Genomic DNA, 18290 nt, shown 5'->3' with positions numbered 1-18290 from the left:
ACTGATGGAAGCAAAGATCACTGACCAACCTTGATCACTGACCAACCGTTGTTCCGCTTCAACTTCCTCTGACGTCTGAAGTCTTTCATCGGGCAGGAGTGCAGCATGAGCTTATGCATGTGTGGTGTGGTGCACACCTACCGCTGTGTTTCAGTCAGGGACTGGTTGTTGTCGAGTCCAACGAAATAAAAATTGGCATACACATAATGGAATGAAAATGAGAAATAATGAAAAAGAAAACAAATCTCTGTGCACACTATGCATGCAAGCTGTATGACGATCGATATGTGCACACAACATTAATTTAGCCCTTCAAGGGCCAATTCAGCAAGAGCTGTTCATCACATAAATAACAACGTAAATGAGGAAGTAGACACATCTCCGTAGACTGATCTATATCAGCATTAAATATCACTGAGAATGTCAACTATGTTAGTGTTAAATGACATGTATGGAAATAATGTGCTTTCCATCAAGATAGTAACAAAACTGCTAATCTCGCTGCCCGGTGTCAGGTGTGATGCATGCAGGTGCACCTTCCACAGAATTTCACACTTGATGCGTTTTGGTGCCTCCCCGATCCTTAACAGCAAACAGACCCCCATCACACACCACTCTCCCAGCTATATACAGTATATGTGTTCCATCCTACACCTGATACCTCGATCATCAACACCTGTCCTTTGCATCACTGACAAAAGACTGCCCGAGCGACCCACCTGCAGCCTCTTGATTCACCATGAGCGTCAAATCCTTCCAGAGTGTGCAGCGGAGCTCCTCCGTGTACCGACAGGGCAGCGTGGTCAGAAGCTCCTCGAGCGTGTACGGCGGGGCGGGCGGCAGCGGAGCGCGCACCTCGGCGTGTTTCGGGCCGGCCGTTGTCGAGAGGGGCTCGTCCTTCGACCGCGCCTCCGTGTTCAGGTCGAACCTCGGCGTGGGCCTCCACTACGACGAGCAGGCCACCATGCAGAACCTGAACGACCGCCTGGCCACGTACCTGGAGAAGGTGCGCACGCTGGAGATGGCCAACGCCGAGCTGGAGGTGAAGATCAAGGAGTGCTACGGCCAGAGGATCATCGTGTCCGAAGATTACAGCCAGTACCACGTCATCATCGAAGACCTCTTTAGAAAGGTACGAGACTGGCATTTACTGCTCACCATAGGAAACGCTTATCTTGCAAAGCCAACAATTTATACTTGACTTGATACTTCAAAAAATAAACCTAAGCCCTTTAAAGGGATATTCCGCCATTTGTGGAAATACACTCATTTTCCGCCTTCCCTCGAGCAAAACAATCGATATTTACCTTGTTCCCATTCATCCAGCCATTCTGTGAGTCTGGCGATACAACTTTTAGCTTCAGCCTAGCATAGATCATTGAATCGGATTAGACCATTAGCTTCTCGCCTGCTAGCTTCATGTTTAAAAGTGACTAAGATTTCTGGTAATTTTCCCATTTAAAACGTGTCTCCTCTCAAGTTGGAAAGTGCAATAAGACCAACTGAAAATGAAACCTGGCGTTTTTCTAGGCTGATTTGACATGGAACTACACTCTCATCTGGCGTAATAATCAAGGCAACTTGCAGCTACTGGCACTACTACTGCTTGTTGTCTATGGGGACTATTTTCAGATGCTGCGTACGATATCACTGCGCCTATGGTACGTTTGCAAGTTGCCTTGATTATTACGCCAGATGAGAGTGTAGTTCCATGTCAAATCAGCCTAAAAACGCCAGGTTTCATTTTCAGTTGGTGATAATTGCACTTTCTAACTTGAGAGGTGACACGTTTTAAATGGGAAAATTACCAGAAGTCTTAGTCACTTTTAAACATGAAGCTAGCAGGCAAGAAGCTAATGGTCTAATCCGATTCAATGATCTATGCTAGGCTGAAGCTAAAAGTTGTATCGCCAGACTCACAGAATGGCTGGATGAACGGGAACAAGGTAAATATCGTTTGTTTTGCTCGAGGGGAGGTGGAAAATGAGCGTATTTCCAAAAATGGCGGAATATCCCTTTAAGCCACGCTGATTTATGAAGTATGGCTGTATGAAGATACTGAGCAATACAATGATGGGATTCTATAGAAATGTCTTGTGTATTTTTATAGAGATTTCTAGCTTGGCCAGCAACATCTGTCTAGTGAACATTCACTTAATAGTATCTCTCTTATTGAAGATTTCCATGGCCGACCAGGAGAAGGAAAAGGTTTATTTGGACATTCACAACGCCAAATGTGCTGCTGATGACTTCAAAATGAAGTGAGTAAATTATGCCTGACCTGAAATCCTATAATCATTTTAGACTAGAAACAATGATATTTCATATTTCTACATTAAAGCAACACATTATGCAAGAATTTGACACTTTTTGAGGTACAGTTTTGTCAGGCAACTAAAACATGCATAGTGCTCCTTTCAGTTAAAAAACAAATCTGGAATACAACAAATAAATCCATTCATATGGCTTTTTGAAGCATGTTGTCAGATAGATTCAGAGATGAGGATTCTGTGAGAAGTTATTGCGTCAGCTCATATCTCATTAATAAGGTTCACTGTATGTGCATTATCTATTTTCTCCATCTTTGTGTGTTTGTGTGTGTGTTGCTATCCTGATGAAATCTGTTGAACTGTTTAGGTACGAGAGTGAACTCGCCATACACCAGATAGTGATGGCTGACAACATCAGCCTCAAGGAGTTCCTGGACCAGCTGACTTTAACGCGCTCCGAGCTGGAGACGCGGATCGAGGGTCTGAGACAGGAAAAGGTTTACAATAAGAAGCACCACCTGGAGGTAATGCTGCCCCAGAGTAGCCTAGAAATCTAGACGCACCCTAGCGGCCAAAAATATTTTTGCCTAGCGGGATGGTCTAGGGTCGCACCGTTGAGGACAAGCCTGCGCCAGGCTCGAGTTCAGCCTAGCCAATCAGAACGCTCTGTCTGTGTACGGAGTCAAAGATCCTTAAGGCGTAGCAAGATACGTCGTCGTAGTTCATGTCTATGGGCGCAAAACGGGGATCACTTCCTCTGCATAAAGAGGCGCGTCATTGCGTGTCAGACGTATTCATGGGTTTCATCAGGTCCCTTTCCACAGGTGTACAAAATCAAGCACTCGATTATCAATGCTTGATGATGTTCCAAAATAATCTTGCTGCTCTTTCAAGCCCTCTACATTTATTAGTTCTAATATGGAAGTAACACACACAAAGCATGTACACTTTCAAGGAATTGAATAAAAACATCAATGGAATAATGGAAATATGTCGCTGCTCTCATTAAGTTACCCCAGCGCCATCTGATCGTCGCTAGCACAAATGTGACTATTCAAAGCGAAATCAGTCGTTTTGCGCACAACGTTATTTTTGAGAAAATCAACAATAACAAACTTCCGGGTTAAAATGTTGAATTTCACGTTTTCGCATAATTCGACTGTATACAGTCTACAGTTTCATATCGTGAACGCATTTCACGGAAAAACATACGTTTTGACTGTTAAACCCGGCGAAGATTCAACACATTTGCTGTCATTCCGTTGTGCACGCGCCGCTTAAAAAGGTGATTTCTCCTCTTCTGGCATATCGTGACAGGAGAACCATGTCAACTTTGGATGCGGTTATCTTAGCGATAGTTTGTGTAATACCCTCGATATACATATCGTTGGAAAGCTTAGTTTATGGCCGTTCACGTGAGCACAATAACTTAATTTAATACATTTTACCGAAACGACTGGTTCCGCTTTACAGGGTCACAAATCAGGATTTGGTTCAGCTGGCTGGCTAATGTGTTGTCAAGGTAGAGCGTACGTAGCAACCGGCCAACAAGCAGAATAAACAAGAGGGGCACACCTGATATAAAGTCGATTTTCTCCAGACGGGAATGCTCAAAAATGCTAAAAATGTACCTGAAGTGGTCAGAAGGGGTTGAGGGTCATGAAACCGTGCCCAAAATTCACATTCCTAACTCTAGAGAATGGAGATTTTAGCATATAGTCGAAATTCTGATCTATGTCCATAGACTTCAATGGAACAGTTGCTGCCTCTGCTCTGCATAAAGGGGGATTTTGACCCCCCCTCTTGCGATTCGGGTTCCAGGAAGTGGCTTCTCATGAAGTATCTTGCTCCGCCCCTTAATGATCTTTGACGGAGTCCTTGAGCCCGAAGGCATCACGCAATAAACAAATCAGAAGCAACGAAAGGCGGGTCTTGGCATCTAACTTCTCTTTCACACACAACAGCGCCGACTCCGATAATTAGATTTAAAACGTTCTCCTGCTTGCTAGATTTTCTTCACTGTTGATTCGCTGTTTCTCTTTGAGTCTCCAAGTTAACGTTAAGGCTGCTACGTCTATCATTGTAGGCCTTGTTGCAGAGCTGTGTAACATCTATTTGCCTCTGTCTTGGTAAGTTCACACTTGAAAAAGCGGCTCTAATTGGAGCTGCCAAGTGTCACGCTTTGAGTGTGACATACAGTCCAAAAAATGTTCGACGAACGCATCTCACTGTCGCTTGCAATTTTCTGAAACTTGGCAGCCCTGTTGCCTTTTTGCCGACCGGCTATGATTGGTCACAAATGCTGGCCTATTACGTGCAGAGGCAGTTTGAAAGACAACTGTTCATCCCACCCACAGGCTTCATCTCTGTGAATGGTCCGACCCCAGACTATACATTTCTGTGTAGTTTGGCTTGCCAGGCTAGCACCAGAGGGCAGTGACAGAGATGTTCTTATAGGGGAAGATAGCAGTCTTAGCAGTTTACCCATTGAGGAAAATGTAATGGCTAGCTAGTCCAAGAGACCTGGCATTGTCATGCATCTGTGTAGCGCACACACGCTTCCTGACGAGAATTGCCAACAATTGTAACCTCGTCTTTGACGCATGTAAATGTTCAGAGAAGTAATTACAGTAACACCTCCTTTAGTAGTTTGCCCATGGAGGGAAATGTAATGGCTAGCTAGCTTTAGCTTGGGACATGTGCATGTGAGTCAATCAAACCGAACTTTAAAGGAACACTTCACCCTTTTTTTCTATTAAACTATGTTGTTCTCTTAAAGCACCCTTACCTTGAAATAATGTTTTCAAAATCATTTCAGCGGTTCATCAACTCGTAACAGGGTGAACGGCACTTCTGCTTTCACTTTGCAGCCCTCTATCGGCTATAACTGCGCTATGTAACTTTACCAGATTGGGTAGCGTATCTGTAGTTTGATGAAATGAGACATACGAAACTTTGAATTGCTTTGATGTCGCAATACATCATACACTAAAGTGCTTCAGTGTTGCTTTAACTAGGATGAGTTCATACATACCTTTAGCGTCTCATGCACTCATTCTTCCTGGTGCGCGGAAACACTAGCACTGAGCTTAGCACAGGAAGATTGAGCGCACGCATTGAGATGCTAGAGGTAGGCCTATGTATCAACTCATCCTAGCTAGAGGAATAACATAGTTTAAGTGGAGTATTCCTTTAAAACGACATTAGCCTAAAGCATCTTTAATCCAACAATGATTGCCATAATAGAGTACTCAAAGAGATTCGGCCCATCATGATGAGGTCCAGGGGCATTTACAATGGAAAATGAAAATGAACATCGAAATGAGCATTACTGAAATAATAATAATGTACCAGCAGGGATGTATTGGAGGCTAAACTCAAGTAAACACAGTCATCCCCCTCTGAAATGAAAGAAATAGAGTTTATCCATCTCTCAAAACATAATGCGTGCACTCATCAAAACTCTAGGAACCAGCTAATACGACTGGTATTGTTGTAAACATGTATGGACAATAACCTCCATCATCAAACATGTTCTGAATGGCATTCGAAAAATATGATGCGTATGGTGCATGCAGCACTTTGAATGACCATTGTATTTGATACTGTGCTAAAGTTGACTTTGACCTTACTGTGATCATAGAATTCATACAGTAGTTTGCCGACCTCATATTTTACCACTACACCCCTGTGTACTAGACAGGACTTGGTATATCTTCACAGACATTATGACACATAATATTTTCTACTCTCTACTAATATTGTGTTATTCGTCTTCGTATCTTGCCCGCCGTAGGAAATGGCCGTGCTGAGAGCTGAGGTGAAGAAGCATCTGGTGGTCGTGGAGGTGGACTTCCCGCCCCCGGAGGACCTGGCTAAGATCCTGGATGAGATGCGCGCCCAATACGAGGCCACCATCATCAAGAACACACGCGAGATCGAGCTCTGGTACAAGACCAAGGTGGGGGGGCGTGATGTGACTTTCAGTCCAGTTTTCCCAAATATGTATGCATATCATACGCATATACGCATATCCGCATACACGCACGCACGCAGGCATGCACGCACGCACGCTGTCCATTCTACATAACAAGCAATATGGCAAGAGACTTTTCAGGGCAATGACTGAAAATGTCACTTTGCATAAGACATCAACTCTCCACTTTCCTCTTGTCATCTTTTCAGGTGACGGAGTTAAACCCAGATGGCTTTGACTGGAACACTGAGCTGGACAGGCTGCACATTCAGCTCAGTGAAGTGAGGAGAACCGTGCAGAAGCTGGAGATCGAGCTGCAGTCTTCATTCAGTCTGGTGAGCTCCTACAGTAATTTCCTGCATATAAGCCGCTTTGTGTATAAGCCGCAGGACAGTATTTTATGCAAGTTACAAGAAACAAACCATATTAACATCATATTAGCTGCCCCCCTGTATTAACCTCATAGTGGAATAAATTTTGCAAAATCAATGTATAAGCCGCGGCTAATAGTCGGGAAATTACGGGTACTCCACTTAGCCTCCTACTCCTCTCTCTCTCTCTCTCTCTCTCTCCACTCATTCCCAGAAATGTCCCAGTCTTCATTCAGTCTGAGCTGCTACCCCCTGCATAACTCCACTTCACCTCCTCCTCCTCCTCTCTCTCTTTCTCTGTCTCTCTCTCTCCCTCTCTGAGCAAAAAACCCCCCAGCAAAATGCAAGAAAAGACCATGACAATTGGCCCACTATAGTTTCATTAAGACTATGACAATTTGCCCACTGTAGTTTCATTAAGACCATGACAATTGGCCCACTATAGTTTCATTAATTGAAGCCGTATATTTAATGGAGATGTTATTGACACAATAAATATTTCGTCGGAATGAATAAAGTGTTTCTTATCTTATCTTCAATACATGTTTGTACATTGTGCATTCCACTCCCATGTACACGCTGCTTCTGGCGTTCAGTGTGTTTGATATGTGGCCCTTGGCCTTATTGCTTTACACAGTGAGTCACACGAGGGACACACCTCAGACGCATACCTACCCCTATACAGATACGCTACTTTGTGACGTTACACCTGAACGTCAAAGTAAAACATGCCTGGATTACGGGTCTATGTGTCAGCAGAATAGGGATTTACTGGAATTGCTTTCCCGTCAAACAGACTCCTTCGGTTTCAGCGACCAACACCTGTGAGGTCATGAACTTGGCTTCCTCTGGCTAGGACAACTACTTTATTCACTTGTAGCACATATCCCAATAGCCGTTAATACCTAAGTGTTCTTATCTGTGATTGCCATGAAGGCTTTGAATAAATTAAAAGTAAAGGAGGACCATCATAGCTAAGAAGTCTCTATGACTTTATCTGTCAACTACAGCTGCACCGTTGTTATATGAACACTGTCTGGCTTCTTGTTCATGTCACTACAGTAATGTCACTTCCTGTGTATTAGCCACATTGTGTATAAGCCGCAGGACAGCGTTTTATGCAAGTGTGGCGGTCGGAGTTATTGCCGCCGCCTTGTAGGGGATAGTGTAGTACTTTTGCCTAGGGAGCCTTGAGTGGGCCAGGATCTAGGTCCTCCACACCCAATAGCTACAGCCCCAATGTCCGTGTATGCACGAGCAAGTTGTGTCCTGTTCAGCAGCCCGGACTAAATGCAGGCTTAATAGACAAGTTAGAGTGGGCTTCAGGATGTAAAGAGTGTCCAGTGGCTGCCTGAAGGGAATGTGGTGCAAGAGATGTATGTATCCTACACTCACCCCTACTCTATCAAAGTCTAGCTGAATCAGGCGGAGCGCCCCTACCCCCAGGTAAGTAACCCAAAAGACAGATGATTATAATAACTAAGAGGAATAATGCATTTATTACTCTTCCTAAGATTTTAAATCATAAAAACAGCACCTTTAGATAACTTTTAGTTGTGCTTAGAAAACTATCTTTTTAACAGGTAATCAGAAAACATCAATTCACCTTTGACGTTGTGTTGACATGAATTAACAATCCTCTCTAAACAGACATCCACTTTAAATGACTTTCTTATAGGATTAGTAATTCTATTAAATTCACATTCCTTCAAAACATCAAACCATGAAAACCAGTGTAAAGTTCTGAGTTTACACAATCAATCCAAAACAGAATATCAGACATTCACATTCAACATAGGTAGGCTAGTGTGTGCAGAGTCAGTGGAAATGACGTTAGCTGTCAGTATCGTGTGCAGGCGCGATTCTGTTCAGTTCAGTTCAGTCCAGGCGCCATGTGAGAGAGGGAGAATCAGTAACAGTCTAGTTTCTCTCCAAACAGTGCGAACGGCGTGCGTGTGTGTGAATGAATTGAATGTATGAGCCACTCTCAGTTCAGATCTGTCCAGGCTGTGTGGAGCGCGTGTGTGCGTGTTTTGTCAGTGTAACTGTTATAAGGAGGTAATTACCACAACCAGCGAGATCACCATGTGGATGTCGGACAAATGGCAGGGCAGGAACCTTCCCCGGGCAATCTTCTCTAACTCTGACGCATAGTAGCCACCAGCAACGCGAGCTCGTAATGGCGGCTCCTCTTGTAGATGAACAGGCAAAGAGTTAGCTTCTCCAAAGTAACCCGTCTGTATGCCTCAATCACTCGTCCAAAATGAACTCTAAACTAACAAAATAAACGTAATTCACTACAGTGTAGTAAACGATACAGACATTTGTCTCCGGCTCACACCTCACGCTCTTCCAGCCGTCCTCTGTGTAGCCTAACATATGCCGCCATGTTACATTAACCACTCTCGTAGCAAACTTCACTTTTAAATCAAATGCAGCCCGACTTTGTCGCCTTCACCTCAAAATAAAACGTAAAAGATATCGACGTGATACTGACTTACAAACTCAACGAATACGGCTGTAGTTGACGGCTATTTAGTTTCTAACTTCAGTTCAGTTCTGACTGTTACCACTCAATCAACCAGACTCCATTTCTTCACGTTACTCTCTGTTACAGCTCCGCTCGTACACCCAGCCTGCGCGTTCACGAGACTCAATCTGTCTTAAAGGCACAGCACCAATATTTGCACCCGCTACATTCCCCCCTGCTAAACCCTGCCATGTCCTCCGACATCCACCATGATCCCTGAAACACAGAGGATAGCACAACATGTCATAACACAGAATAGCAGTATCAAACAGTGCATTTTCAACAAGTACATGAGGATGCTTTAGAACACTTGTCATTACTCAAATTTTAACATCCAAACACATAGTCATACATACAGATATTCTTAAAACACTTTAATTTTCACACATTACTTCAGAACATAATCACTCCTGAATCTAGAGGGAAGTGTACCCCTGGTCTGTCTCTGAGACCGCCTAGGTTCAAACACACTTTCACTCTCACTCCCTGCGTCTGACCCTCCCGTAGCTCCCAGCTCTTCCTGCATGTGCCTAACAGGCTCCCCTATGGCCTCCCCATCAACCTCTATGGCCTCCCCATCAACCTCATCCCCACTACTGGAATGCTCCTCCACCACTTCTCTATTCCCCATGTCTGTGTTGGGCATGGCATTGGGCGTGTGTGTAGTGGCAGGGATGCAAATTATGTCGGGGCAGTCTGTGTCAGTGTCCGGGACAGTGTCCTTCCTTAGCTGGTGCCTGCCTATGGGACGTGGTGGTAGGGACTGGAAAGTACAGAGTCTGAGTTGGTCTCTGTGAACCACTTTTGAGGGGCCTCCCGTCTCAGGACGGATAGTGTAAACGGGGATGTCACCGTGGTTCTGTTTGACCACAATGTAGGGAAAGGGTTCCCACTTATCTCCTATCTTATTTCTGCCCCGATGGGAGTGATTGCGTAAGAGAACACGATCACCAGCTCTCATGAGAGCTCCAGCAGCCCTGCGGTCATAGGCTCTTTTCCTTCTTCTGGACGCATCCTGCGCTGCAGCATTAGCAACCTCCACTGCTGTTTTGAACTTCTCATGATGAGTCTTTACCCAGTCGTCAAGATTATCCACTTCTTCATCCTCCAGGTCTTTTCCCCCTAAGATGTCCATCGGCAGCCTGGGATCTCTGGCGAACATCAGGTAAAAAGGTGAGTACCCCGTAGAGGAATGGATGCGACTGTTGTAAGCCATGACGAGCTCAGAAAGGTATTCATCCCACCTCCTTTTCTTCTCAGCAGGCAATGTCCGCAGCATTTCGTGCATAGTTCGATTGAACCTTTCACATTGGGCATTGCCCTGAGGGTGGTAGGGGCTGGTGCGGCTCTTACCTATTCTGTAGATCTTGCACAGCTCTTTTATCACGTTGGCCTCAAAACAGCGCCCTTGGTCTGAATGCAGTCGTGCCGGGCATCCATAATGAACGAACCAGTGCTTTATGAGGTTCTTGGCTGTAGTGTATGCAGTTTGATTCTTGGTCGGCACTGCAATTGTGAACCGAGTGAACATGTCGGTAAGCACAAGCACGTTTTCATACCCCCCATTGGATCTCTCAAGCAGGGTGTAATCCATCGCCACCACCTCAAGAGGTGCCGTAATGTTCGTACAGGTCATTGGAGCCTTAATTTTGGGAAAGACGTCTTTTGCCAGAGTACAACGTTTGCATTCCTTAATCCAAGCCTGCACATCGTTGGTCATTGTCGGCCAGTAATAGCTCCGCCTCATGAGCTCAAGAGTGCTCTGTTCTGCGAAGTGCCCACCATGTTCATGCTGACTTTCAAACACTCGACGCTGCAAACTTTCTGGGACAATTAACTGCCGAATTTCTTCCCCGTCTCTCGGATCGCGGATAGATCGAAACAGGACTCCTTTTTGAAGGGCTAGCCGCTCAAACTGCTTGACAAGTCGCTTCAGCTTTGGGTCCATGTCCCTCAGTTCCAACAGAGTGGGCTTCCTGTGGTTCCACACAGCTGAGTAGACAGGCTGGACATTGGGATCCCTTTTTTGCTCCTGTTCTATCTCAGGCCAGCTGAAGCCACTCACAGTTCTCTTTATGACATTCTGCGTGGCCCTTTCCACCTTGGCTGCACCTGTTTTCTCTTCAGGCCCAGGCCAGAGACAGGCCCGCACTTCGTCCGATCCTAGGCGTATGAAGTCCTTCCCTGAATCTTCCTCATCTGGCTCTGTGACTGCCGGGATTCTTGACAAGACATCGGCGTTCGCATTTTGACGACCAGGCTTATAACAGACTTCAAAATTGTAATCCGCAAGCTGGGCTACCCAGCGCTGCTCTACTGCTCCTAAGTTGGCAGATCCCAGGTAGCGCAGCGGGTTGTGATCTGATACAACTGTGAACTTGGAATACATTAAATATTCTTTAAATTTTTCTGTTATCGCCCACTTGAGAGCAAGCAGCTCTAATTTGAACGCACTGTAATTTTTGTCGTTCTTTTCAGCCCCACGCAGGCCTCGGCTGGCAAAGGCAATGACATACTCGACTCCCCCCTGCTTTTGGCTTAAAACGGCCCCCAGGCCCTGTAGACTTCCATCGGTGGTGAGTATGAAAGGTAAGGTGAAGTCGGGATAGGCAAGAACGGGTGGGTTCATCAGGCTACGTTTCAGCTCTTCAAAAGCATGTTGGCAGTCATCACTCCATCTGAATGGCTCTGCAAGCCCATCTTTAAGTCCCTTGCCGACCAAAGCATGGAGGGGCCGAGCAAGGTGGGCAAACCTGGGGACGAATCTTCTGTAGTAACTCATGAACCCCAGGACTTGCCTCACCTCTCTCACTGACTTAGGAGCTGCCCACGTCTCCAACGCTCGCACTTTCTCTTGATCCACCTGGATGCCTTGAGCAGAGATTATGTGGCCGAGAAACTTTACTTCCTCCCTCAGGAGGTGACATTTGCTAGGCTTCAGTTTTAGGCCGTGCCGCCTCAACCTACAGAACACGAGTTCAAGTCTTTCACAATGGGTGTCGAAGTCATTGGAGAAAACTATGACGTCGTCCAAATAAATGAGTAGCACCTCGAACGTCAGATCGCCCAGCACCACGCCCATAAGTCGTTGAAATGTGGCCGGGGCGTTGCATAGCCCGAATGGCATCCGTGACCACTCAAACAGACCAAATGGAGTGGTGACTGCTGTTTTAGCCCGATCTGCATCATCCATGGCCACTTGGAAATAGCCAGAGGTTAAGTCCAAGGTCGAAAACAGCTGCGCTTTCCCTAATGCATCGAGCGATTCGTCCACCCGAGGCAGTGGGTAGGCATCTTTGCAGGTCACTTGGTTTAGCTTTCGGTAGTCGCAACAAAACCTCACACTGCCATCTTTCTTCATCACGATCACAGCGGGTGAGGCCCAGGGGCTACAACTCTCATTAAGAACTCCTTGAGAGACTAGGTCCTGGATGTGTTGCTTAAACTGTTGGAAGACCTGAGGCGGAACCCGACGATGCCGCTGCTTAATGGGCGGGGCCTCTCCTGTCGGTATACTGTGGGTAACAGAAGTGGTGTATCCAAAATCTGAGTCATTTTTTGAAAACACATCCTGATGCTTGGCTAATAAATCTCTGAGCTTCTGACACTGGAGGGGAGAAAGCCCTTCTAGACTAACTTCAACAGGGACAGGTAGCTGCTCTGCTTCACTCCCCTCAGACTGGGTCAGTCCCGTTTCAACAGCCTTCACATGCAACTCCCCATCCTTCTCTTCAAACTCTATGAGTTCCTTTGGTAGCACCTGCTGTGGCTTATACATTGCTGCAACTCTTGACCTTGGCTTCAGTCGCACCGGATTTTTACTGGAATTCAGCACTCGGATGGGGACACGACCATCAGTGGTTTTGGCAAGCACATTAGCGACTAGGAGGCTCTTTGGCAAGCTCACTCCAGAAGTGGCCTCTACTAACACCTGACAGCTTGTGTTTGAGGGCCCTCCGCAACGACCTTCTAGAATACGTTCACTGAATGGGGGAATAGTGACTGTCTCTCTTCCAGCCACCTTCACATAGCCTATTCGGTCACTCTGTTCGAAAATCCTTGCCTCCTTTCTGATGTTCGCCAGCACCCTCTGAACTTTGGCCTCTGTTCCCCGGTACTTATTCATCTTCTTCACACTGTCTGTGGCTACAAAGAGATCTTTCAGTTCACTCAGCACGTTCATTCCCAGGATGCCAGGGAGTCCTTTCATCTCTTCCACATCTGGGCTCTCATCTTTGAGGACAAAGATACATTTTCTGCCGACGGTCTTTCCCATGCACTCTATGTCCGCTTCCAAGCAGCCAAGGAGGGGAATTTCCAGGCCGTTCGCGGCAGTGAGCTGAACCCAGTTGGCGGAGGACAATGTGGCCTGTCCAAAATGTTCTCGGAAGTGAGATTCCCGGATTGTAGTCACCTCCGACCCCGTGTCCAAAAGGCAGTCTGTCTTGACGCCGGCTATCTTCACTTCAACAACCAAGCAGTTTCCAAAGGCTCTCTCATTCAGGACCCCAGAAGTGTTATTTGGCTGCTTCGCCAGGTGACTTCTAATTACAGGGACGTCTGGGCCAGGGTGCTCTGCCCGTACAGAGTTGTTTCCCCTATTCTCGGATGGCTCATCGCCCTGGAAGGGAGGGCGTGCTATGCCTATAACTCCCCTGTTCAGAGGACAGCGTCTGCTCGTGTGCCCAGGCTCATTACACGTGTAACAGATAAACTGTCCTTCTTCGTTCCTCAATGGTGGGCTTCTTGCTTTCCCGTCTTTCCCTTGTATCGTGCTGTTGCCCCTGCGACCCATCATCTGAAATAGCTCATCTTGACGGATGGCTATCTTTTGTATTGCTTCATGCAGCACCTCCATTGTCAATGATGAAGCAGGTTCATCAGTCACCCTCGTAGCATTAACCGTGCCTTTGGTGCGTGAGCTGCTTCGTGCAACATCAGAAGCCTGAATCTCTTCCTCCTCGGACCATGAGATGGCATCTTGCATTAGCTCAGCAAAGGTAAGACTCACATTTTCCTTTAACCTTTTCTTGATTTCTCTCCTCAGAATGTCATCTTTAAGCCCAAGAGCCAGCTGTTCTTTCAGCATTCCGTCTGCATCTGGGACACGGTTGGCATCTCTGCGCTTAATCCGCATTAGCTTCTCTTGGATGTCATAGGCGTAAGAACGTATGGTCTCTCCAGGCAGCTGCTTGCGGTCATAGAATTCTTTGAGCCGGGTGCCTAAAGGAGCTTTGTCGCCATAAGTCTTACGTAGAACTTCAAATATGCCCGCTGCATCCTTACCTTTGTCGTCGGCCACATACTTGACTGTGAGTTTGGCTTCGGCTTTAAGATGCTGTTTGATGAACTCCGCTTGGTCTTCTACAGGGACTTTCATGATTTGAAGGGCAGACTTCATCGATGAGATCCATTCTTCAACGTCCAGCTCACCTTGCTTACCACTGAAATCCGAAATCTTGCGGTCTCTGGGAATATACACTGTAGCTGAAGGGGGCTTTTCTTTCTGCTGATCAATGACTGATTTAGCTAACGCCAGAGCTTCTCTTTGCTCGTTTCTAGCCTGCACCAGTGCGTGAGCTTGGTCATGAAACTTCTCCTGCATCTCGTCAAATTGTTTCTTAAGCTGCTCTAATTCTGCCATGACTTCTGCTTAAAAGTACAGCATATATTGACAACAAAAAATAGAGAAAAGGTTGCTTATTCTATCCTGTTCGTGACGCCAATTGTGGCGGTCGGAGTTATTGCCGCCGCCTTGTAGGGGATAGTGTAGTACTTTAGCCTAGGGAGCCTTGAGTGGGCCAGGATCTAGGTCCTCCACACCCAATAGCTACAGCCCCAATGTCCGTGTATGCACGAGCAAGTTGTGTCCTGTTCAGCAGCCCGGACTAAATGCAGGCTTAATAGACAAGTTAGAGTGGGCTTCAGGATGTAAAGAGTGTCCAGTGGCTGCCTGAAGGGAATGTGGTGCAAGAGATGTATGTATCCTACACTCACCCCTACTCTATCAAAGTCTAGCTGAATCAGGCGGAGCGCCCCTACCCCCAGGTAAGTAACCCAAAAGACAGATGATTATAATAACTAAGAGGAATAATGCATTTATTACTCTTCCTAAGATTTTAAATCATAAAAACAGCACCTTTAGATAACTTTTAGTTGTGCTTAGAAAACTATCTTTTTAACAGGTAATCAGAAAACATCAATTCACCTTTGACGTTGTGTTGACATGAATTAACAATCCTCTCTAAACAGACATCCACTTTAAATGACTTTCTTATAGGATTAGTAATTCTATTAAATTCACATTCCTTCAAAACATCAAACCATGAAAACCAGTGTAAAGTTCTGAGTTTACACAATCAATCCAAAACAGAATATCAGACATTCACATTCAACATAGGTAGGCTAGTGTGTGCAGAGTCAGTGGAAATGACGTTAGCTGTCAGTATCGTGTGCAGGCGCGATTCTGTTCAGTTCAGTTCAGTCCAGGCGCCATGTGAGAGAGGGAGAATCAGTAACAGTCTAGTTTCTCTCCAAACAGTGCGAACGGCGTGCGTGTGTGTGAATGAATTGAATGTATGAGCCACTCTCAGTTCAGATCTGTCCAGGCTGTGTGGAGCGCGTGTGTGCGTGTTTTGTCAGTGTAACTGTTATAAGGAGGTAATTACCACAACCAGCGAGATCACCATGTGGATGTCGGACAAATGGCAGGGCAGGAACCTTCCCCGGGCAATCTTCTCTAACTCTGACGCATAGTAGCCACCAGCAACGCGAGCTCGTAATGGCGGCTCCTCTTGTAGATGAACAGGCAAAGAGTTAGCTTCTCCAAAGTAACCCGTCTGTATGCCTCAATCACTCGTCCAAAATGAACTCTAAACTAACAAAATAAACGTAATTCACTACAGTGTAGTAAACGATACAGACATTTGTCTCCGGCTCACACCTCACGCTCTTCCAGCCGTCCTCTGTGTAGCCTAACATATGCCGCCATGTTACATTAACCACTCTCGTAGCAAACTTCACTTTTAAATCAAATGCAGCCCGACTTTGTCGCCTTCACCTCAAAATAAAACGTAAAAGATATCGACGTGATACTGACTTACAAACTCAACGAATACGGCTGTAGTTGACGGCTATTTAGTTTCTAACTTCAGTTCAGTTCTGACTGTTACCACTCAATCAACCAGACTCCATTTCTTCACGTTACTCTCTGTTACAGCTCCGCTCGTACACCCAGCCTGCGCGTTCACGAGACTCAATCTGTCTTAAAGGCACAGCACCAATATTTGCACCCGCTACACAAGTTAAACAAAACAAAACCATATTAATGCCATATTAACTGTCCCCATATATTAACCTCATATGAGCCGCGGCTAATAGTTGGGAAATTACACTAAAGCTTGTGAATTTGATGAATTAAAAGTAAATGAGGACCATCATAGCAAAGAAGTCTCCCTAACTTATCTGTCAACAACAGCTACACCTTTGATTATGCATTCATATGCACACTGTCTGGCTTCTTATTCGTGTCGCTAACGCATGTGCTATCGTCCTCCGCAGAACACAGCCCTGAAGGTGTCTCTGCAGGAGAAATTTAGCAAAATCGATGTAGCCGCGGCTAATAGTTGGGAAGTTATGCTAACGCATGTGCTATCGGCCTCCGCAGAACGCAGCCCTGAAGGTGTCTCTGCAGGAGATCCAGTCCCGCTTCAGCCTGCAGCTCAGTCAGTTCCAGACCATCATCAGAGTCCTGGAGGTCGACGTGGGCCAGGTGCGCGTCGACATCGAGAGGCAGAGCAGCGAGTACAAGATGCTGCTGGACATCAAGACCCGGCTGGAGCTGGAGATCGCCGAGTACAAGAGACTGCTGGACGGACAGTACGTTGCATTTCACTAGAACTATACATGTGTGAATGCATGTTGGGCTGGATGGTTGCACTAAGCTCCTAGTCCTAACTTCACTTGGAGACCTTGCTGTCAGGAACTGCTCAGTATAATGAGTAGTTTATTATGTAAATATTATATTATATACTATTTTATATAAATAATACCTTGTTACGAGGACAGAAAAACAGGTCTGCATGTGATTTATACTGTCTTTTTTTTCTTTCAGGCAAATAATTCAGAAAGAGATTATAGTGGTTAAGCAGGGTAAGCAGCGATTACAAAATTATCTTCAACAACTCCATTTAGTATTAAAGGTGGTGCATACGTATTCTATAGTGTGTAAACGGGCCTCTGAGTTTGTTTGCTTCAATTTTTCCCTCTCAAGTCATAGAGCCTCAGGTGACCAAGAGGGTGAGGACCATAGAGGAGGTGATCGTGGACGGAAAAGTGATCTCCCGCGAGGAAGACGTGGAAGAGGAGAAGGTCGAGAGAGATGACCTCCCAGGTCACATGGTAACAGGACAGGAGTAGTGGCCAGCGCAGCAGCACAAACCACAACAATCTGCCAATCTGGATACAAATGGAGTTCGGCCACCTTGTGTTTCCTGAAGCAGTTGTAACGAGCAATAAAAAAGCAGTGGTCGTTGCTTATGCAAGTAGCTGTGCAATCAAGTGTGTGCGCGTGTGTGTGTGTGTTTGTGTTTACTTTTTGACCAAAGGTAATTTAAGGTTCTCTTAACCTTCTAATTCAGGAATCAGGGCTGAGGGCATGTTGTTTGCCTCCTATAGTCTGGATTTTACTAATAGAGTGTTGAATTATATTTGAGGACTGTACCTGCATTGTTTGCTGAGGACATTGTTCACTGGTGTTCCTAGTAATCAATTACATATGTTATGACAGGGGCTATACAGAAATGATGAAGTAAATTTAGATAAGGGAAAACTTCATAACAATAACTTTTAATGGAGCCTTTTACTACCTCAAATATATTCGTATAGCCGCTGGGTTCAAAGCTGATTGTATCTCTCTGATTACAAATATATAAATCATGACAAATCATTTCACAAATGCCGATATCATGGCGTAACAGAGATGAGGCGCTATTCTTCTCTAAGAAAAGGAATACTGCAAGTGTTTGTGTAAATGTTGCTAAGATACACTTTACCTGTGTTCAGGGCCATATATGGCTCTGCCTGTGTTGTCATGTCACGCATTCTTCTCCACAAGGTCTGATTACGAGCAATAGCTTCGCAGT

The 18290-nt window shown here is 45.6% G+C and overlaps 1 protein-coding gene across 1 annotated transcript; it reads left to right on the top strand.

The window, feature by feature from the left end:
* The first annotated feature begins 666 nt into the window (after window positions 1–666).
* LOC134091062 (keratin, type I cytoskeletal 19-like) lies at window positions 667–17702 on the top strand. The gene is made up of 8 exons (XM_062544303.1): window positions 667–1132; window positions 2179–2261; window positions 2638–2794; window positions 6067–6231; window positions 6456–6581; window positions 16814–17025; window positions 17261–17298; window positions 17420–17702. Exons 1-8 carry the CDS (start codon window positions 740–742, stop codon window positions 17563–17565), a joined length of 1320 nt encoding a protein of 439 aa, XP_062400287.1. The 5' UTR covers window positions 667–739; the 3' UTR covers window positions 17566–17702.
* The last annotated feature ends 588 nt before the right edge of the window (window positions 17703–18290 follow it).

Source organism: Sardina pilchardus, chromosome 1, assembly GCF_963854185.1.
Source record: "Sardina pilchardus chromosome 1, fSarPil1.1, whole genome shotgun sequence".
Taxonomy (NCBI): Eukaryota; Metazoa; Chordata; class Actinopteri; order Clupeiformes; family Clupeidae; genus Sardina; species Sardina pilchardus.
Note: the sequence above shows the minus strand (reverse complement) of the source record. Positions and strands in the feature narration are given on the sequence as shown.